Here is an 18473-nt window from a genome sequence, read left to right as displayed (position 1 = left end):
AGGTGTGGGCTACGGCAGGGCTAATCAAGAGGGAGTTGGAGGGTTTCCTAGGTAGATTGTATAGGTGGGCTATGAGGGAGGAGTAGGGTACTTGCTTGTAAGTGGAGTGGGTGCGAGCTAAAAGCCGCACGGACATGTACATGTAACTTGTCGTGGAGGCTTTCTTTGCCTTTCTTCTTTTATATATGATATGCACACTCATGCGTATTCGAGAAAAAAAAAAACCTTCATACATATGCAATTCGTGTCACTGGTGGTTGCATCGGAGCATATGAAGGAGATCCAAGAACCACTTGGGGGCGGGTGTTTGATTGGCTTACTAGAAGATGGATAAGAGAAGTTATATGCATGCATTAGCACACACTACTCCACGAGTGCTGAAATCCTTGCAAGCATACATTTAGGTAAAACAATCTTACCTTGTTATGCTATACAGGTTTGTCGCATGCAAATAGAAGTATCCATTAGTTCATGATTCCTTAATCTTACAGCCAGACATAGGGTAGTATGGTGACACGAAAATAGGATCCTCCAAATTCTTCATCATTTTTGTCTGTAATTTGACTACACTGTTCAGCCTCCTTGCACTTGTCAGGCTCATGTGCAAGGCTTGCCCAGCTCGCCAATCAATTCTGTTCCTATACATATCATCTCCCTAAAAAAAATGAAGGATGGAGAAAACAGATTTCCATGTTATGCCTGACTCTAAATTTAGCTTATACATTTTGATCTCGGCAATAATGTCATTTTCCTAATTATCCCACAAAATGCCAGGTCCCGAAAACTCTTAACAAACAAATGACAACCAAAATTCAAAGCATAACTTGTCATATGGCACATACATCTTTAAGTTTCCTTCCACATAGTCACATTTTATGTGAGTACCTCCGAGCAATTCCACCCAGTACATTTGAGCTCTGACTTTGTCATTTTTACATAGTTTCTATTTTTAGGACTGCTCCATCTACTGCGATACCGCTGAGAAACCAATTTTTTGCGTGGTACTTCCGAGCTAGTTCCATGAACCTTCGTGAGTTTCCTTCCTAGTACTTCCGAGTACTGACTGGTCACCAATGCTCGGCCCATGGTCGTGCCTAATTATCATTGTTACATGCCGGAGTTGTGTCTCACACTCTCGATACAATGATAATTATGAATAAATAGCATAAAACTACCACTTTTCGTGCTAGGGTTCCAAAAAACCATCACTTTTTTGTCCGTGACTGATACCTACCACTTTTCTCGTCGGCTGTCTCAAAAAACCCAAATCGCCCGTTGCTAGCGTTTTAAACCGTTATCTGACGGTCCGGGCCCGCCTGTCAGGCCACGTCAGCGCCGCGCGTGACGGAGAGGCCGGTAACGGCCGTTACTCGGACCGACCGGTGCGGTCGGACCGCACCCGCTCGCTCGCTGTCGGCAGCATCTCTCTCTCGCTCCTCCTTTCCCCCGTGCTCTCTGTCTCTCCCGACGATGGCGGCGGCGAAGAAGAAGGACGACGGCGAGCCTGGGGCGACAGCCAGCGGCGAGGGCGGTGCTCACTCCGAGGTCAACAAGTGGCTAGGCAGCGCAAGTTTCCCGACCCAGCGCTCGTCTGGGCCACCGACGCAGGAGGTCCAGATCTCGCCGGCGTTCCGCGCGGCCAGGGCAGTGGCCAAATGCATCCACGCGGATCCAGAAGGCGGGCACCAGTGGGCCTCCTCACTTGGTGGCGTGGAGTAAGTTATGAATTGTTTTAATTATTTTTCTTAGTTTATTTATGAACTAGGGTAAGGATTTGTTTCTTAGATTGTTAATGAATTAGTTTCTTTGGTATATTATTATGTATACATTGTAAGCAATATGTGAATTAGGGTTTAGGTTTGGATGATATGTTGTGCAAGTGAAACTGTTGCATACTTTTTAACTTGAAAATCTGAAGAAATCTGAATGTGTTGTTTCTTTTTTTGCATAGTTTGGATGATGAAGTATGGGAATTGAGGCTGCATTTTCAGGGTAGAGACAACATGGAAAGGAAGTTTTCCTTATCAGAAATGAATTACCTGTTATTGTTAGCACTTATTGAACTTGAGGGCTATGGGTTGGATGCCTATCTGTCATATGTTAAGGATGAGGGTAAGGGGCTGGAGGGGATTGAGGTTTTGGACAGTGATGAGAAGGTGGAGGAGATGCTAGATTTGTTTGCTGAGAAGAAAATATTGAACATAACAGTGAGAGAGGCTAGTGACCCAAATCCAGCAGATGCAAACATGGACCACACCTTGCTTGAAGAGCAGATTCCAATTAGTCAAGTTGGTGATCCCATTGTTTATAGTGTTTCTCAAGAAGGTGTCCTTTTCCCTGTCTCAAATTCTTCACAGCCCCCACTTGTGCCCGTTGATCCATATTTTAACACACAACAGAGCTGTAATTTCAACAAGGGAAAAGAGGCAGTGGAAATTGAAGGCATTGAAGCAGAAGATCAAGATGAAGATGAGTTGGACAAATCCTCTTCAGATTTTGAGTTTTTCAGGGGTGATTACAGAGGGAAGAAAATTTCATACAAGTCTTGGGCTAGGGGAGAAGATGAAGGTGGTGAAGGAACAAGTCAGCACTACAGGGAAGAGGAAGAGATGGCTGAGCATTATTTTGGGGGTGCTTCTGAACCCTCAGAATTTTTGGCAGGAGCCAAATGATTCTGAAGAAGATGATGAAGAAGAAGCTTCAGATCATGTGAAAACTGTGGCACAGAAGATACCTGTGAGGAAACAAGGCCCAACAAGCAGGTCACACAGTGAGCCAGATCACATAAAGTTTGAAGATTTCGTGCCAGAAGCTGATGAGTTCTGCTTTCCAGGTGATGAAGGCATTTCTGATGAAGAAGATGATGCACCTAGGTTGCCTTGTGGCAGGAAGAGACAATTGAAGAAGAAGAAGGAGAGAATATGGTATGATTCCTCTAGGCCTGATGCACATGAACAATTTAGGATTCATTTGTGCTTTCTGAATGTGGTAGAGTTCAGAGAAGCATTGAGAAACTACCATGTTAGGACACTTAGGAACTTTGAGTACCATAGGAATGATCCAAGTAGGATCATAGCCTGGTGCTCAGATAGAAAGCATGGTTGTGAGTTCTATATTACTGCTTCTAAGATTGCCCATGAGTCAACCTTTAGCATCAAGAAGATGAATCTTGATCACACCTGTGGAGCAAGTGGAGAGAACACAAAGGTTACCATGAAGTGGGTTGCAAAGGCTGTTGAGGATACTGTAAGATCCAATCCTGGTGCAGGTGTTGAGACTATACTAAGTTATACAAAAAAGAAATTTGGAGTACATGTTCCAAAAAGTTTGGCCTACAGGGCAAGGAGGAAAGCAGTTGATGTTGTGCAAGGGGATCACAAGACACAATACTACAGGTTAAGAGACTATCTGCAGTGTGTTTTGGACACAAACCCTGGTAGTAGGTGTGTTGTGACAACAAAGGAATTTGAACTCCACCTAGCACCTACCCCAAGGTTTCATTACATGTTTTATTGTCTGTTTGCTTGTAAGGAGGGGTTCCTAAATGGTTGCAGGCCTTTCATAGGTAAATCTAGTCTGTATAGTGCTTAAATAGGGATTGCATTACATGTTGCTGCTTACTAATGGCTTAAAATGCAGGTCTTGATGGATGCTTCATCAAACTAAGCACTGGGCAGCAAATCCTGGCAGCAACAGGGAGGGATGGCAACAACAACATCTTCCCTATTGCATTTGGTGTTGTTGACAAGGAGGAGACAGATAGTTGGACTTGGTTTCTTACACAGTTAAGGACAGTAATTGGTAGCGGCAACAAGTTTGGGCCCTACACAATTATGTCAGACAGGCAAAAGGTACAACTACTCTTCATGATTTAACTGCTTTTCCTTTCACTATGTACTGCTTTTCCTTGCACTATGTACTGCTTTTCCTTTCTCTACTTACTTCACTAGTTATTAATACAAAATCAATGAACAGGGTCTGCTCAATGCAATAGAGGATGTATTTCCTGATTCCCCTCAAAGATTTTGTTTAAGACACATATATGCCAACTTCCAATCAGCTGGGTTTAGAGGGGATGAATTGAAAAAACATCTAGACCAGGCTGCATATTCTTTCACTAAGCATGGGCATGATCTGGGCATGCAAGCATTGAAGAAAGAGAGTGAGGAGGCATGGAAGTGGTTGTCCAACATACCAGTCCATACTTGGGCCAGGCATAGAATGGATACTATATGCAAGACAAACCTTGTTGTAAACAATCTTAGTGAAGTTTTCAATAGGATTATTCTGGATGTTAGGAACAAGCCCATAAGGACAATGCTTGAAGGAATTAGGACAAAACTCATGATCAAGTTTCATAAGATTAGGGAGAAGACAGAGACATGTAGGTGGGATATCACACCCACTTACTCTGAGATATTGGAGGAGGCTAAGAAGTGGGCAAAATATTGTGATGCATATATGGCTGGACCAGGCATTTGGCAAGTTACAAGTAGTTCAGAAAAGACCTACTGTGTAAACCTAAACAACTGGACTTGTGACTGCAGGAGGTGGGATATCACAGCTGTTCCATGTAGTCATGCTATAGCAGCAATGCAGAAGGTGAAGCTACACCCCGAGGATTTTGTCCATGAGTTCTTCAAGAAGCCCCTCTACTGTGAAACCTACAAGCATATTATATACCCTGTTCCAGGCCCTGATTGTTGGCCACACACCATGGGGGATGACATATCTCCTCCAGTATTCAAAGAAAAGAAGGGTAAAAAGCAGACAACTAGGAGGAAAGGACATTTTGAGGTGCCTGTCAAGAAGGATACATCAAGAATTGGGACAGTGACCTGTAGCAATTGCAATATGCAAGGTCACAGATATACCACATGTGGTATTCCACTGAAACCCAAACTGCAGATGAGAAAGAATAATCACCAGGTATACTTATTGATAAAGAAACTTCTGTTTCATAGGCTAGGTGGTTTAATTATAATTTGCTTTGTTAAATGTGCAGGAGAATAGGTCAGACTACTCTTCATCTACCAGAGCTTCTACAGGTGTGGTTGCACCCCCACCCCCCCACCACCATCAGCACCATCAGCACCAGCCATAGCTAGGAAGAGGCCTGCAACAGCCACAACTACTCCAGGACCAACAAAGAGGAACAAGGGAGCTGCTTCTGCTACTCCAGCACCTGCCACATCAGCACCTGCCAAGAAGACCAAAGCAACCAAGAAGACAGGGGCTAGCACATCTTCACCGGCCAAGAACACAAGGTCATCCATTGCTTCTCCAGCAAAGAACACCAGAGCATCAACAGCTAGCAGAGGGTACACAGTTTTCAATGCTCCAAGGCAAGCTGCCAACTCTGAGATGGAGATTGGGTCCAAGAGGGTTAGGAAGCCAACTGGAAAGTGGAAGGCATATTTCACAGCTAGTGGTAACTACTAAAGATTCCAACATTTGAGAAAGTTGTCTTGTTGTATGAGTGCTGAAACCTAAGTGTTTGCATTCTTAAACCTATGTATTTGCTTGCTGAAACTTGAGTGTTAGCATTATGAAACCTATGTATTTGCTTCCTGGAACCTGAGTGTTTGCATTTATGAAACCTATGTATTTGCTTGCTGAAACCTAAGTGGTTGCATTATGAAACCTGAGTGTTTGTGACTTCTGGGTAGATTCAGACAACACTGATGCAAACATTGATTCATTTATTCAAACATTCATAGATTCCACCATCCAAACATTCTTTCATACAAAGAGTTGTACAGAAATGGAAGGGATACATAGCTCAGACTCTCATTCATACTTAAAAAAACTACTAGCAACAACTCTCAATCGTAACGATCGAAGAAATGACACCACTTTGCTCTGGTAGAAGGGTGAGGAGCGAGTACTGCCTGTCTCCTAGCCCACCTGATGATCTTCCCTGAGCTCTTGCACCTGCCGCCAGGGACAAGAACAGTGAACTCATCTGAGTTGCACTTCTCCAAGATCTTCTCTGCCAGCCTCCTCTTGAACTCCAGCTCCCACTCCACTGCATGCACTGCAGGGCGAGCCCTTTGCCTCCTCACATCCACTGCCTGCACTGCCTCCTCTTCCTCATCTGTCACCTCCCCAAGCTCTGGATCCATCTAGGGTTTCTAGAGGTGGGGTGTGGCGGCTGTGTTCTGGAGGGAGGAGGGTGGGTGGAGTAGGCTATTTATGAGCAGTGGAGGGTGGGTGGAGTAGGCCTAGGTTTGTAAATATAACTGGGCCACAAAGCCCAGGTACAAAGCACTAATAAACATAACTACCTTTTAAACATAAAAAACACATAGCATACTCCAGCAGTGCTTATCACTGACTCCATAACATAGCAGAAGAGGTTCAAATACAGGCAGAACAGTCATTACAACATAGTTCATAACTTAGCATTAAAGGTTCTAGCAGCATAACTACAGTTCTTAACATTGGCATAGACATAGACTAGATTAGCTTCACATTCCCCAAAATGTACACCCCATATCTTCACATCAGATTGTTAGGCCACATACTTATAAAGGCCTTGGATGTACTTCACCATCTGCAGAACACACTTCATGAATCAAGGATGGCCTTGATTTTCTCAAGTTTCTCCTTGCTTGCATGCCCATCACTCAGCAGCTCATTCACCACATGCTCAAGCTTGGCCTTCTCTATCTTAAGCAAATCTCTCTCCTGTTCAACCTCCTTCTTTGCCTTCCTGGTTTTCTTGATAATGTCAGCTTGACTCTGTAAAATGCACCTCTGTTCCTTGGCAAGTTTGAGCTTCTCCATCTGAACCTCCAACCTAGCCCTCTCTTCTACGTCTTTCTTCTTCTTCTCAAATTCTTCCTCCTCAACTGCCTTCTGGTTATTCATGTGGCCTACCCTACCATCCTGCCAATCGAACATCTTGGATACATCTTGGACAAGCTTTGTGTACTCAATGCACAGCTTGCCATTTTCAGTCTTAAGCTTGGCCAAATGCTTCTCATACTTCTGCTTATCAACTACCCTGCCACAATTCTGTTCATGGTACATGTCCCACAGCCTGGACAAGCAATTCTGAAGAATTGGATGCCAGGGCTTGTCAACCCACTCAGTAACACCACAGTTAACACCTTCACTCTGCATTTGGAAATTGAAATATACATCACTAAGTGCACTCAAATTCATAACAACAAATCATAACAGACTAAGAAACTAAAGGTGAGGCTTAAGTAAACTGAATATGTTGTTTAATATAACTCAAACTATAACTGAAACCCAACCTGCTTGTACAAGTACATTCACAGATATATGCTTCCTATACATAAGCATTTTTGATAGTAACCATATCCATCAATACCTTAATACAAGGCATATTGCAGTTCATCCTAAATAATACAGTGTAGGTTCAGAAGAGCAACTTGTTAACATAATACTGTGTGGGTTCAGAACAGCAACTTGTCATCCTTGTAAATACATGTGTGGGTTCAGAAGAAAATGATTCCAATTAAGGTACTATTCCTGCTGCACTGGACAACCATAGAAACGCCTTCCAGTTAAGGTTCCTTCAAAGGCCACACACTTAATTGGCCTCATGTGGTGCATCATGCAGGTGGGTTCAGAAAGCTCCAGCTGGCCACAGAAAAGAGGCTCCACGGTGGTGTCAGGGGTCTCCTGCATGAACACATCAACAAAATCACCTTAGCTCACAGAACCAGACATAGATCACAAATTAATTCCCAAATCCAGCAAGAACCCTAACCCAAACCCTACTTTTCAAGCATACATAAACATAGCTCAAACAGCAACCATAACCCTGCCTACTAAATAACAGTAACCAAAGCTTACCCTAGCTCACCAAGATGAACACTAACCTAATCTAGCTCCTAGATGAACCCTAACCCTAGCTCAGCAGATCGAAAAACTTACCCAAAGAGCCATGTCCATGCTTGTGATGTCGCACTCATCCTCTGAGCTTGTATCCCCGTCATTCCAGGAAGGCATGGCGGCGGTGGAGCTTCCACAGCGCAAGTCGCCGCCGGCGTCGAAGAGCAGAGAGGAGAGGAGCGAGAGAGTGAGAGTGAGAGCAGAGGAATGAGTGCGGGCAGGGGAGCACAGTGAGAGGGAGGGAGACCACTTAATGAGCGCACGAGCGGGTGCGGTCCGACCGCACCGGTCGGTCCGAGTAACGGCCGTTACCGGCCTCTCCGTCATGCGCGGCGCTGACGTGGCCTGACAGGCGGGCCCGGACCGTCAGAAAACGGTTTAAAACGCTAGCAACGCGCGATTTGGGTTTTTTGAGACAGCCCACGAGAAAAGTGGTAGGTATCAGTCACGGACAAAAAAGTGGTGGTTTTTTGGAACCCTAGCACGAAAAGTGATAGTTTTATGCTATTTACTCGATAATTATTGTAGACGTCTTCAAACAAAAGCCAATGCTTGGCCCGTGGCTGCGCCTAATTATCATTGTTACATGCCATAGTTGTGACTCACTCTTTCGATACAATGATAATTATTCTAGACGTCTTCAAACAAAAACCATTGATAATAGTGGTTATTTCAGATGGCTCTAAGTCATAATCATTTGGAATAAGCAGGTTCAGAGACAATTTTCGAGCCATCAAAAACACTAATGGCCATCACATGCTCCCTTTTCGCACACAGGAAGGGAAACCGCATGGAATGGAGTTACCGAGCCATCTGTGTCAAGGGTTTCTATACTCTCCCTCTCCTGAGATATTTTTTCGATAAAGGGTGTTTTTTATTGACTCCAAATCTAGCATCAAGCGGTACAATTATAGTGAGTACACATCCGGCCTCTGCATAACTATGATACACACAACCAACATGAAACACACGCACACAAAGTATCATGCCGGCAAATAGCAAAGTCATTCAAGAATGAAGCTATACCTAGGCGGTAGAAAAAAATAAAAATAAAACCCGAAAGCGATGAAAACAACGATCGACGACATACGGTAGATATGAATATGCCAAACCGATAACACTGCATATGCACTAAAGGTGCAGAGAAAGATTCATTATTACGAAGTCACACTGATTACAGTGCATTCAACTACCTTACGCCTTTCCCCTTTTTCTCTCTAGAAATGGAGTTAAATTCCGGACACTTAACGGGATAGAAGGCTACAGCCTCTCCCAGCAGTTTCAGAAGGAAAAAACATTCAGTTTATTCTTACAAAAGTTCAGGTTGTCAGTGCTGCTCAGCGTGTAGACGTGTAGTCTTGAGCGTGTCCTGGATGACAGTAGCTACTGCAAATGTTGTCAATTGGAAAATTCTTGTTAGCACAAATTAAAGCGCCAAACCTATACATGTATTGTACACACACAGAAAAAAAAAGAACTGCAGAACTTAATCCGTCAAGAGCTGCAGATCACAAATATATGCATCCCTACCTCTTGGTTTAGAAGATTTGACAGTGCCGGCCAGACTGTTCTTTGCAACGTTACTGCATGAAGATAAAAAATGTTGTAAGTGGAAGTCACTGGCCGAAGGAAGGAAGAATGCGGCTGCAATTTCTGGTGTGAAACAAACCGCACTACTCAGTACTCACAGCTCAGTCAAGTCCCCGACAAGAACAAGGGAGAGAACCTCCCGCGGCACCGTGCCGCTCAGCATGTTTTCCTGGAGCTCCAAGGCCTGAAGCTTCTTCAGACGGCCCAACGACGCCGGTATTCCACCTGCAAGCTTGTTCCCATGCAGCCTCCTGCAGATAGACACCAAGAAATTGTTTTCAACAATTGGAGACAACAGACATTTTAGCATGACGTCATCTGAAAGCGCTGCAGGAAGATTCTTACAGGAAACGCAGCGTCTCGATGTTCCCGAGCGAGGCTGGTATCGCGCCGGTGAGACGGTTGTCATAGAGATCAAGGCTGACCAGGCGTGTCAGGTTGCCGAGGGTTGCTGGAATCGGTCCACTGATGTTGTTCCCAAACAGCTCCCTATGAAGATGAGAAGATCGATCGTTATGCAGGAAATTTTGAGTGTAACTTGACAGGGCTGCACTCTGCAGCAAGCTGCAGTAGTACTTACAGGTACTGAAGGTTCACCATTCGTCCCAGTCCAGGAACCAGGGCGCCTGAGAGGCCTGCATTCCCCAAGTCCCTGCACAGCGAGGAAGAACACACAATTATGACTCCTCTTAATTATATATTCTGCGGAGAGAGTAGAAAAGGTCCAAGTAAAAAGGTCTTCTGAACGTTTAAAATAATCGTGCATACTGCAGACAAGCAGAGCAGTAACTTCCTACAATGAAACTAATTTGGACTTTCAGAATTCAGAGCAGGGAGGAGAAAAGAGAAGCGGCATACACTCGGATGACGGAGTTAACGTTGTTGCAGGTGACATGGTACCAAGTGCAGGGGTTGACAAGCGTCGGATCCCAGCTCTGCAGCACGTTGTTGGGGTCCTTCCACGCCTGCCTTTGCGAGTAGAGGATGTCACCTTCGGTGTTGCCGCTGGTGATGGCTGCGAGAGCAAGGAGGCTGGCGAGGAGGAGCGCTGCCCCGGTCAAAGCCGCCATTGCTGGAAGAAGGAAGCCTGAGGTGTGTTGCGTTGGGTACAATGGAAGAATGGTAGCGGAGGGACGGGTCTTTTATATGCGATCAGAATCAGATCGGAGTCCCGCCCGGCCGAAGCTTTGAACTTTCCTGGTCCGGCTTTGGATTTTCTCCTCTCGTCCTAATTTTGACCAACGAAAGTTCAGCTGGTGAAGACCGGCTGAATCTGTGGAAGAATCGTAGATCACCATGGTCCATGCATGGGAGCCTCCGCTCGAGATAATTTATTTCGCAATCGGTCTCCCGCTATTCCACTCAGTCAAACTAACTCCGGTGGAATAGTGGTGCATTTCGTGTGCGACTATCCAGTGGCCAGGAGCAGGTCTACAGTCTACACCATCCACCAACCAATTCATGCGGCCAGCAGGCAGGCCGGCCAAGATGCGCCAATTAGAGAACTTTCTACGTACATGATTTTTGGGACGTAGTGAACAATTTTGTTGCAAATGGCCGTGGCTCATACGTTCTTCATATCCGGAAATAACAACATTTTTGGTACTCCAACTAACTATATATTGGGAAGCTTAGAAGAGACAAGTTTCAAGAAACAGTAGGGAGATTGTTTCAGCGCTCCAAGGTTGTTTAAGTGACACGTGACCAGGCCAAAAACGCGCATAGAGTTTACAATTAAACTAGGGTCTGGAGTAAAAAAAAAACTCCTAACCTGACCTACCTATCCGGCAATCTGCATTGAGTGGGAGGAGACGTTCATGTCAACTACGAAGGCATATGCGACGACTTCATCAATCTCAAGAGGATATGCCGGCTCAATCTCTCGGAGGTGCTCATAGCGATAGAGTGTGCGTGTGTGCGTTCATAAGGATGAGTGTATGTGCGTATGTATGAGCATCTGCCTATGTACTGTGTTAAAAAAAACTAACCTAGGAACTACTCCCTCCATTCCAAATTACTTGTCGTGGTTTTAGTTCAAATTTGAACTAAAACCGCGATAAGTAATTTGGAACGGAGGGAGTATTATATTATGTTACTGAGCCAGTTATTCTGTCAAGTCAAACTCGAGAGCTTTGAATGTGATAAATCCTCGACGCCAATTTTGACCCCCAAAGCTATGCTGAATTTTGCAGTCAGATTAATTGTATACTTATTAATGTCTTGCACATGCTATCTCTTTCAACCTTTCATTCATAGTGGCAGCTTTCACAGCGTCACGGCTGTCTTGGACCATATGAGTCAATTATCCAAACGCAACTAACAGTCAACAGCATTTTCCACTGTGAGTAACAAGACTTCTTGGCTGAATTCTGCAGTATCAACTTTGAAGATGACAGCAATTATCATCTGTGTCGTGATGTAGTAAACGCTTATCCTTTGGTTAACTTTGTGATGGAAGATGCTGCCGGCCACTTCACGTCAAAGCAACACAAAGATTTCTACAGAAGCTTCTAATGGCACATGCCGGCGCCCAGGTCTTGCAGTAAGAATATATATATTCTAGGGGCCATTTCTTCTTCCTAGCTACCATTGTTTTTTTTACGAAATATCCATAAAATCAACCTAAGCTCGTTAGTTTATTTTTTGCATTGGCATTTGCTATTTATCAGTTGGCTGGAGAACGAATTTGTATGAGTCTATTTTGAGGGAGAAAGAGAGTGTTGAGTATATTAATAATTTTTTGATTAATTTAATCCATGAATAAGTCATGAAAATGTCATTGACTGTATTGAACATATATTACAAATAGCATACACATCTACTCCCTCCGTTCCGAATTACTTGTCGCAGGTATGGATGTATCTAGATGTATTTTAGTTCTACGTACATCCATTTCTACGACGAGTAATTTGGAACGGAGGGAGTACATATAACGCTAGTACGGTTAACATGGAAATAAACAGGAGCGGGATAAACGAGTTATACCCTCTTGTTGGCCGGTTCGCAGCTGCGGCGGTGACGACGGTTGTGGCGGCAGCCTCCTCAGCTGCCTTCTTCTAAGTGACAGCAGCAGCGTTCCTCTTGACTTAGGCGGACATGGCGATGACGAAGGCGACGAGGACATAGACGAACATCGGTGAGAAATTGCGTAAGAGACGCTCTCCTAAAACCTAATCGCTCTCCCCCGTACAAGATCTCAAGAAGCAGGGTTCTGGAGGCCTGCTTGCCATACATGCGACGGATGGGATAGGATTGCTGGCGGCAACAACAGGGAGAGGAATGACGATGGGCAGTGCGCGTGGACGCAGAACAGATATGATCTGATCTTGGGTGGCAGCTATGGTTGCCAACGCCTCCACTGTAAAGGCACGGTCCAGTAGGGAGATGTGGGATGGACCCATGTCCGAGTCGGTAATATCCCACGATCCGACGTCTCAGATTTCTGGCGCGTCTGTTATGGACTCTCCGTTTCTGACCAGCAAAAATAAGGGTACACATGACATAGGTTTACGCTCGGCTCATTCAGAAAACACGATGCGCGCGTGATGCGAGGCAGAGGAGGAGCGCACGGGAACCATCCCTCTTCTCATGCTCCAATGGCATGTAGAAGCGGATTGCTTCTAAAGGGCTAAACTCTTCATCCACTAGTGGGCTGGTACTAAACTCCCCACGCCAAGTCATAACATCCACATGGGGCCTTAAAGATTTTTCTAAAATTGTTGGATGGGCCTAATGCTCACTGCATATTTCAAGCTTGTGAGGTTGGGTTTGCTTGCACACATGAATGGCACATAGAACCATTGGCTAAAGTGAAATTTGGGGTTAATTTCAACTTAGCTCGCCACGTCATACAGCCGAACCTTATGTCGTAATGACGTGAATGCCAAACTTCATCATACTTGTGGTGATGACTCTGGATCCCTCGAGAACGTTTACTACTCAAGCAGCGTTTCACTTAGTTTAGTTCTCTCTAATTTCTTCCTTGTAGTTTAGTTAAACACTCTTTTTAGTCATCTACCTAGCAACCGACCATAGTAGGCTATTTCCAAACTCCGGTTTGAGTGCGTATGAACTACGTAAAAGCGACAACGCAGTTGTGGGGTTTATGGTGCCATCCTATTCACTCCCTGTAGGATCGACATTCACTTATCCGGAAAGTGATACAACAACCCTATGCACTCGCATGACATCAAGCACTTTCTGATGCCGTTCCCGAGGAGCATATCGATTGGTTATTATTTACCCCTCGCATGTAGTTTATTTATGTTGTTGCTAGTTAACCAAAAGTACCAAAAACATATATTTCTTTGAGATGTCTTCTATAGGAACCACTGTATCTGCAGGGAAACAAATTAAAGAGAGAGAAAAAAAAACCTATGCTCAACACCGTTATTCTTTTAAACGCATTGAAGTGGGTGATAAATTGGAGGCACTGGATTTTTGTGCTCAAGGTATGTTTAAGTTCCCTTTACCTTGTGAGCATTGTAGGTCCAATTGCCATATGAGCTTCGGCTACAAATTTCGTAGGATAGGACTGCCCCGGTCATACCCGCGCTCGTGGCCGCGAGCAACAGAAGGTCCAGAACGAAAGATAGTCGACGGTATGATTGCTCGCGCTCATACCTACGGTCGTAGCACTGTCGGTCATGCAAGAGCATCTGCACAGAGCGATCGATGGTGTGTGGTCATGATCGTACCCGTGCTCGTACCTGAAGTCAACCCTGACAAATGGAAACCTCCAGATTCAAAGACAGCGTCTGGTACGAGTGTTTGTGCTCGTATCGGCGCTGGTAACAAAGGACGACGCTCAGCGTCGACTACCAGAATGAACGATGGCATCTAGTATGACCACACTGGGTCGTACCGCCGCTTGTACCAGGCAGGAAAACCCTCCAATTGATTCATTTTCCACGTCTAAGGTCACCAAGGTGTTTTTTTCACCGATTATTTGCTTCCTAATTTTTATTATTTACCTTCGAAGCTCCCTGACCAATAATTCTCTTTAGCAATTACATTTTGTTTTCTTGGTTGGTATATGAACCCTGTCGTATACCGAATCGATGCTTTTTTCAGTTATTTTCGCAGGGGTTTGGGCCTTATGTGTTGACATGTACGGTATGGTGCCAACCGTATAAAGACCCGCACAAGCCACTTGGTTGCTTCACCATGAATAAATTCATCAACGAGTGCCCGATAAACTTTTCCAATTCAAACCTCGCTCAAATAAAAGTTGCTTAGTAGCGAGTTTCTCGCCTTAAGTGAGGATCTCTATTTTTAGTTAGGCGCCTAGGAGTTGCACACTCGTGTTTTATATCTTGTCTCACACCCACTTCATCTTAATCTAGGAGTGAATATGACTTCTAGACCTAGTTTGTTGACTTAAGTGTGGTGCTTAGGTTAATAAACAGATCTTATTGAGACAATTATCTTTCATCATTTCTGTGCTAATCCTTTGTGCCAAAAAATAAAAAACCCCAGAAACACAAAAATACTTTGTTTTCTAATGTCAGTTACCATATGCTTGAAATAGCAATTGGATATGCTTTGACACGATGTGATTTGTGCATGTTTCCATGAAGCTTGAAATAGCACTCGTCTGTACTTGTTGAGAACATACAAATTAACTCTAGGCCAACTAGTGAATCTACAGAGCAGATTAGTAATGTATTTTTCATCCCGGCTCGAGATTCTTACTGTAAAAACACCCCCACCCTCCTACACAAAGCCCATGCGGCTTATAGTGGCGGCGGGCTCTACTGCAATCTGTACGGCGGGGCGTTATCACGAGGCACATCATCAGTGGCAGCAGGGAGGCTCAACATTGACGGTGCGGAGATGCATCATGCTACAACGGTTCGTCCTCCCTCTCCCCCCTCCTCGACGACCTCGATCGTTGTGGCTAACAAACATCCTCTGGCCCGAAAGAACCAAGGCGTAAGATACATGATCATGGGGATGTTGGTGATGGCGGACATGCCTGCCTTCTTGTGTGCACCACCAGTGGCCTCGTGTGTGGCAGCCCCGTGGGTGGTCTACTTGTGTGGCGGTGGGCATCCTATCAGATAGTGGCGGACAACTCTTTTCTCTTCTTGTTAGCCAACTTATGCAAGCATGGCTACCGTTCATGTTAGGTCTACGCACATCATCGGCTATGTTCGAAGGAGTGCCATGTTGTTTTGAAGATACCTTGGCTAGACACATGAACAATCAGACCTTACTATCTCATGTTCAATGCTATAAAGTCTAGGATGTTTGGAGGTTCCGTCTTGGAAGGTGGACGTGGTAATACAACATCAATTCAGTTTAATGGTGCTCTTAGAGTACCAGGTTTTGAACTACGGGGTGAAAATCCTAGGTCTGACCATATTTCGTTATACCTGGCAACATTGTGTTGACATGTCATTTTCCTGGTTGAAGGCTTTGCTTGGAGTTTGTTTTGCTCGGGCTTGCTCTGCAGCGTGATAAGCTTGATGGTCTTCAACGACTGGATCCGACGACGACGGTCATTGTATTTCACACCCTTTCTAAAAGTGTCACTTTTAGGTAACCTTCTTTGGAGTGATTATGTTGTGGTAGTAGATGTCTTTACCTGTTGCAGGATCTCGTTATTTGCCTCAACATGACATTCCAGTGTGATGTCTTTTGTTTTTTTCTTCCTTTTCTTATGTGCATCCTTAATATTTGATAGTTCTTTTCATGATGTTATTGCAGAGGTGGAGTGCACTTAGAAGGGATCGTCTTGACATTAATATCAACGTCTATCCAAAAAATGTTCTTCATCGGACAACACAAGCTGCCCTTCAATACAATGATGTACATGGCAAATGGCTCTGATTATACTCGATCATGGTTTAGTGGAATATTTTCCTCCCAAAAATTACTAGCATTGGGTTATTTTTGCGTCATTTCTCTTTTCAACTAAGGATTTGTTTCTGTATGCCCCCCATTCACATCTCTAACGCATCATCATCATCATCATCATCTCTCTCTCTCTCTCTCTCTCTCTCTCTCTCTCTCTCTCTCTCATCTTTGTTCTCTTTAGTATGGCAGTCAATATTATCCCAATAACATAGCTTGGAGGCTACCTGAAGAAGACTATATGGGAGGTGCATCCTTTATAAGGATAAGTCATGTTTACTCTACGGAAGGTTCATGACTGCATTGGTTATTCATCTGTTAATTTTGTGATCAAGTCCTAGAATTTGGTTCGTACCTGAGACTTAATGCCTCTTTATCCAAAGTGATTTGGCTATATATGCTTGTGTCCTCTGCTCTATTGCCAATTGCTCACCTCAACAACTACACTCACTCATTTTCCAGGCTACTGTGAGATGGTTGAGTTCAGATCATGTACAGCCAGGGAAATGCTCCTGTTGTAGTGTCATATACTATGGACATGTTTGGTTGTCTGGATGGCTCTAGCCTGCATCACATGGGAATTCCTGGGTGAGCCCGGCCTGGTTGATCCTGTGCAAGGATGAGCTGAGATGTGTGTTTGGTGGACTACATGATATGGGTGCACGAGAAATGTTGTATAGAACATATATGTTGTTTGGTAGGCTGCATTAGTGCTTAATTGTGTCACCTCTTCTCTTCTAATTTGAGGTTCTCTTCGTTTCGTAGAAATTTTTAAATGCAGGAACAGGAAAAAGATACATGAATGGAGTGACATGCCCACTTATATCGTATAGGATTAGCAAAGAGTGTTTGGTGACAGGGAAAAACAAAGGAATTGTTAAAAGAAGTTGGAGTGGATGTTTGATTCCCTATATGAAATGCAGTACACGGATTCATTAGGAAAAATTCCTATAGGATATTTTTTCTTATAGGATACAATACTAAGAATAATTATTTAGAAAAAAATCCTATAGAATTCAACCCTGGGCATCAAACGACCAACATAGGAAAATTCCTAAAGATTATAATCCTCCAAAATTCCTGCTGATAAACAGTCAGATTTGCATGGTACTTCCAAGCTAGTTCCAAGAACGAAGAAAAGATCCAACTTTGTGTCAAGAACCTTCGTCAGTTTCCTTCCTAGTACTCCCAGTACTATGTTTTCTCTGAGGCTTACATGATTTTCTACGACCATTCAAATTTTGAGAGTGTTCGCTATTCCGAGATTATTCTCCGGTTCTTCTTGAGGAGTTAATTTTTTAAGGCAATATTCAGATTTATGCCGAGCTCTATATATAGACTTGGATACCCCTTGGTGTGGCAAGAACTTGAACTCATTCCACTCCATTCCAACTACTGCATGTTTAAGCCTTGAAGAAGAGAGCTGCAAGCAAGAAGAGAAGATAAAGCAAGATTGTTTTGGCGATTCCATGAACACTACCTCTCTACTTTGAAGCACAAGCTCCACCCTTATTCTTGAACTCCTACCTGGTGTTCCTCCCTTCTTAGACCATTCATAACCTTTGTGTGCGTGAGAGAGAAATTTGATTAGTTCTTGAGAAGAGCTTTGATGGAAGATGTTTTGAGGAGTACCACCGAGTGACTTGGATTTTGTTGTTATACTTGGAGGGTGTGTGCCACCTAGACAATTATGAGTCACTTCATAGGCTTCAGTTATCAAGTTGTGATGGAACCAAGAGTTCATACAAAGCTTAGAGATCGCGTTCTAAATGCAGAGACCTACCCGTTAGTGAGTCTTCTTGGTGCAAGCCATTATGTAATAGCCTGATTGCGTTTCATCAGTCACTTAGTTGGTGATGCAATCGAGATCCTTGTGATCTTGAAACCATTTGTTTTTCAAAAGTCCATCAACGTGAAGTAGATATCACCAACTATCCGAACAACGTGAAACATATCGCAGTGTCCCATGTATTTGCATTTTCAAAACCTTGAACTCTTACTTCCTTGCAAGTTACTCTTTCCCTTGCTATATAAAATGTTGATGTATACAAAAAATGAACATTGTTTATGCAAAAAGTAAATAAAAATATATGTTAGAAAACATTTATTTTGCATTTCTAAAATGTTAAACATGTACAGAAAAATATTCCCGATGT

The 18473-nt window shown here is 43.9% G+C and overlaps 2 protein-coding genes across 2 annotated transcripts; both read right to left on the bottom strand.

Moving 5' to 3' along the window:
- Nucleotides 1-7389: 7389 nt before the first annotated feature.
- On the bottom strand, nt 7390-8799 carry LOC109732336 (uncharacterized). Its single transcript, XM_040402878.2, has 2 exons — nt 7912-8799; nt 7390-7656 (listed from the first exon to the last, which is right to left on the bottom strand). Exons 1-2 carry the CDS (start codon nt 8194-8196, stop codon nt 7498-7500), a joined length of 444 nt encoding a protein of 147 aa, XP_040258812.2. The 5' UTR covers nt 8197-8799; the 3' UTR covers nt 7390-7497.
- Nucleotides 8800-8996: 197 nt separating this feature from the next.
- On the bottom strand, nt 8997-10581 carry LOC109732331 (disease resistance protein BAK6). The gene is made up of 6 exons (XM_020291513.3): nt 10318-10581; nt 10040-10111; nt 9805-9948; nt 9558-9710; nt 9400-9452; nt 8997-9255 (listed from the first exon to the last, which is right to left on the bottom strand). The coding sequence occupies exons 1-6, from the start codon at nt 10527-10529 to the stop codon at nt 9197-9199; spliced, it is 693 nt and encodes a 230-aa protein (XP_020147102.1). The 5' UTR covers nt 10530-10581; the 3' UTR covers nt 8997-9196.
- Between the last annotated feature and the right edge of the window lie 7892 nt (nt 10582-18473).

The sequence above is a fragment of the Aegilops tauschii genome, chromosome 3, assembly GCF_002575655.3.
Source record: "Aegilops tauschii subsp. strangulata cultivar AL8/78 chromosome 3, Aet v6.0, whole genome shotgun sequence".
Classification (NCBI taxonomy): Eukaryota; Viridiplantae; Streptophyta; class Magnoliopsida; order Poales; family Poaceae; genus Aegilops; species Aegilops tauschii.
The sequence above is the reverse complement of the archived record's forward strand: the minus strand, read 5'-3'. Positions and strand labels throughout refer to the sequence as shown.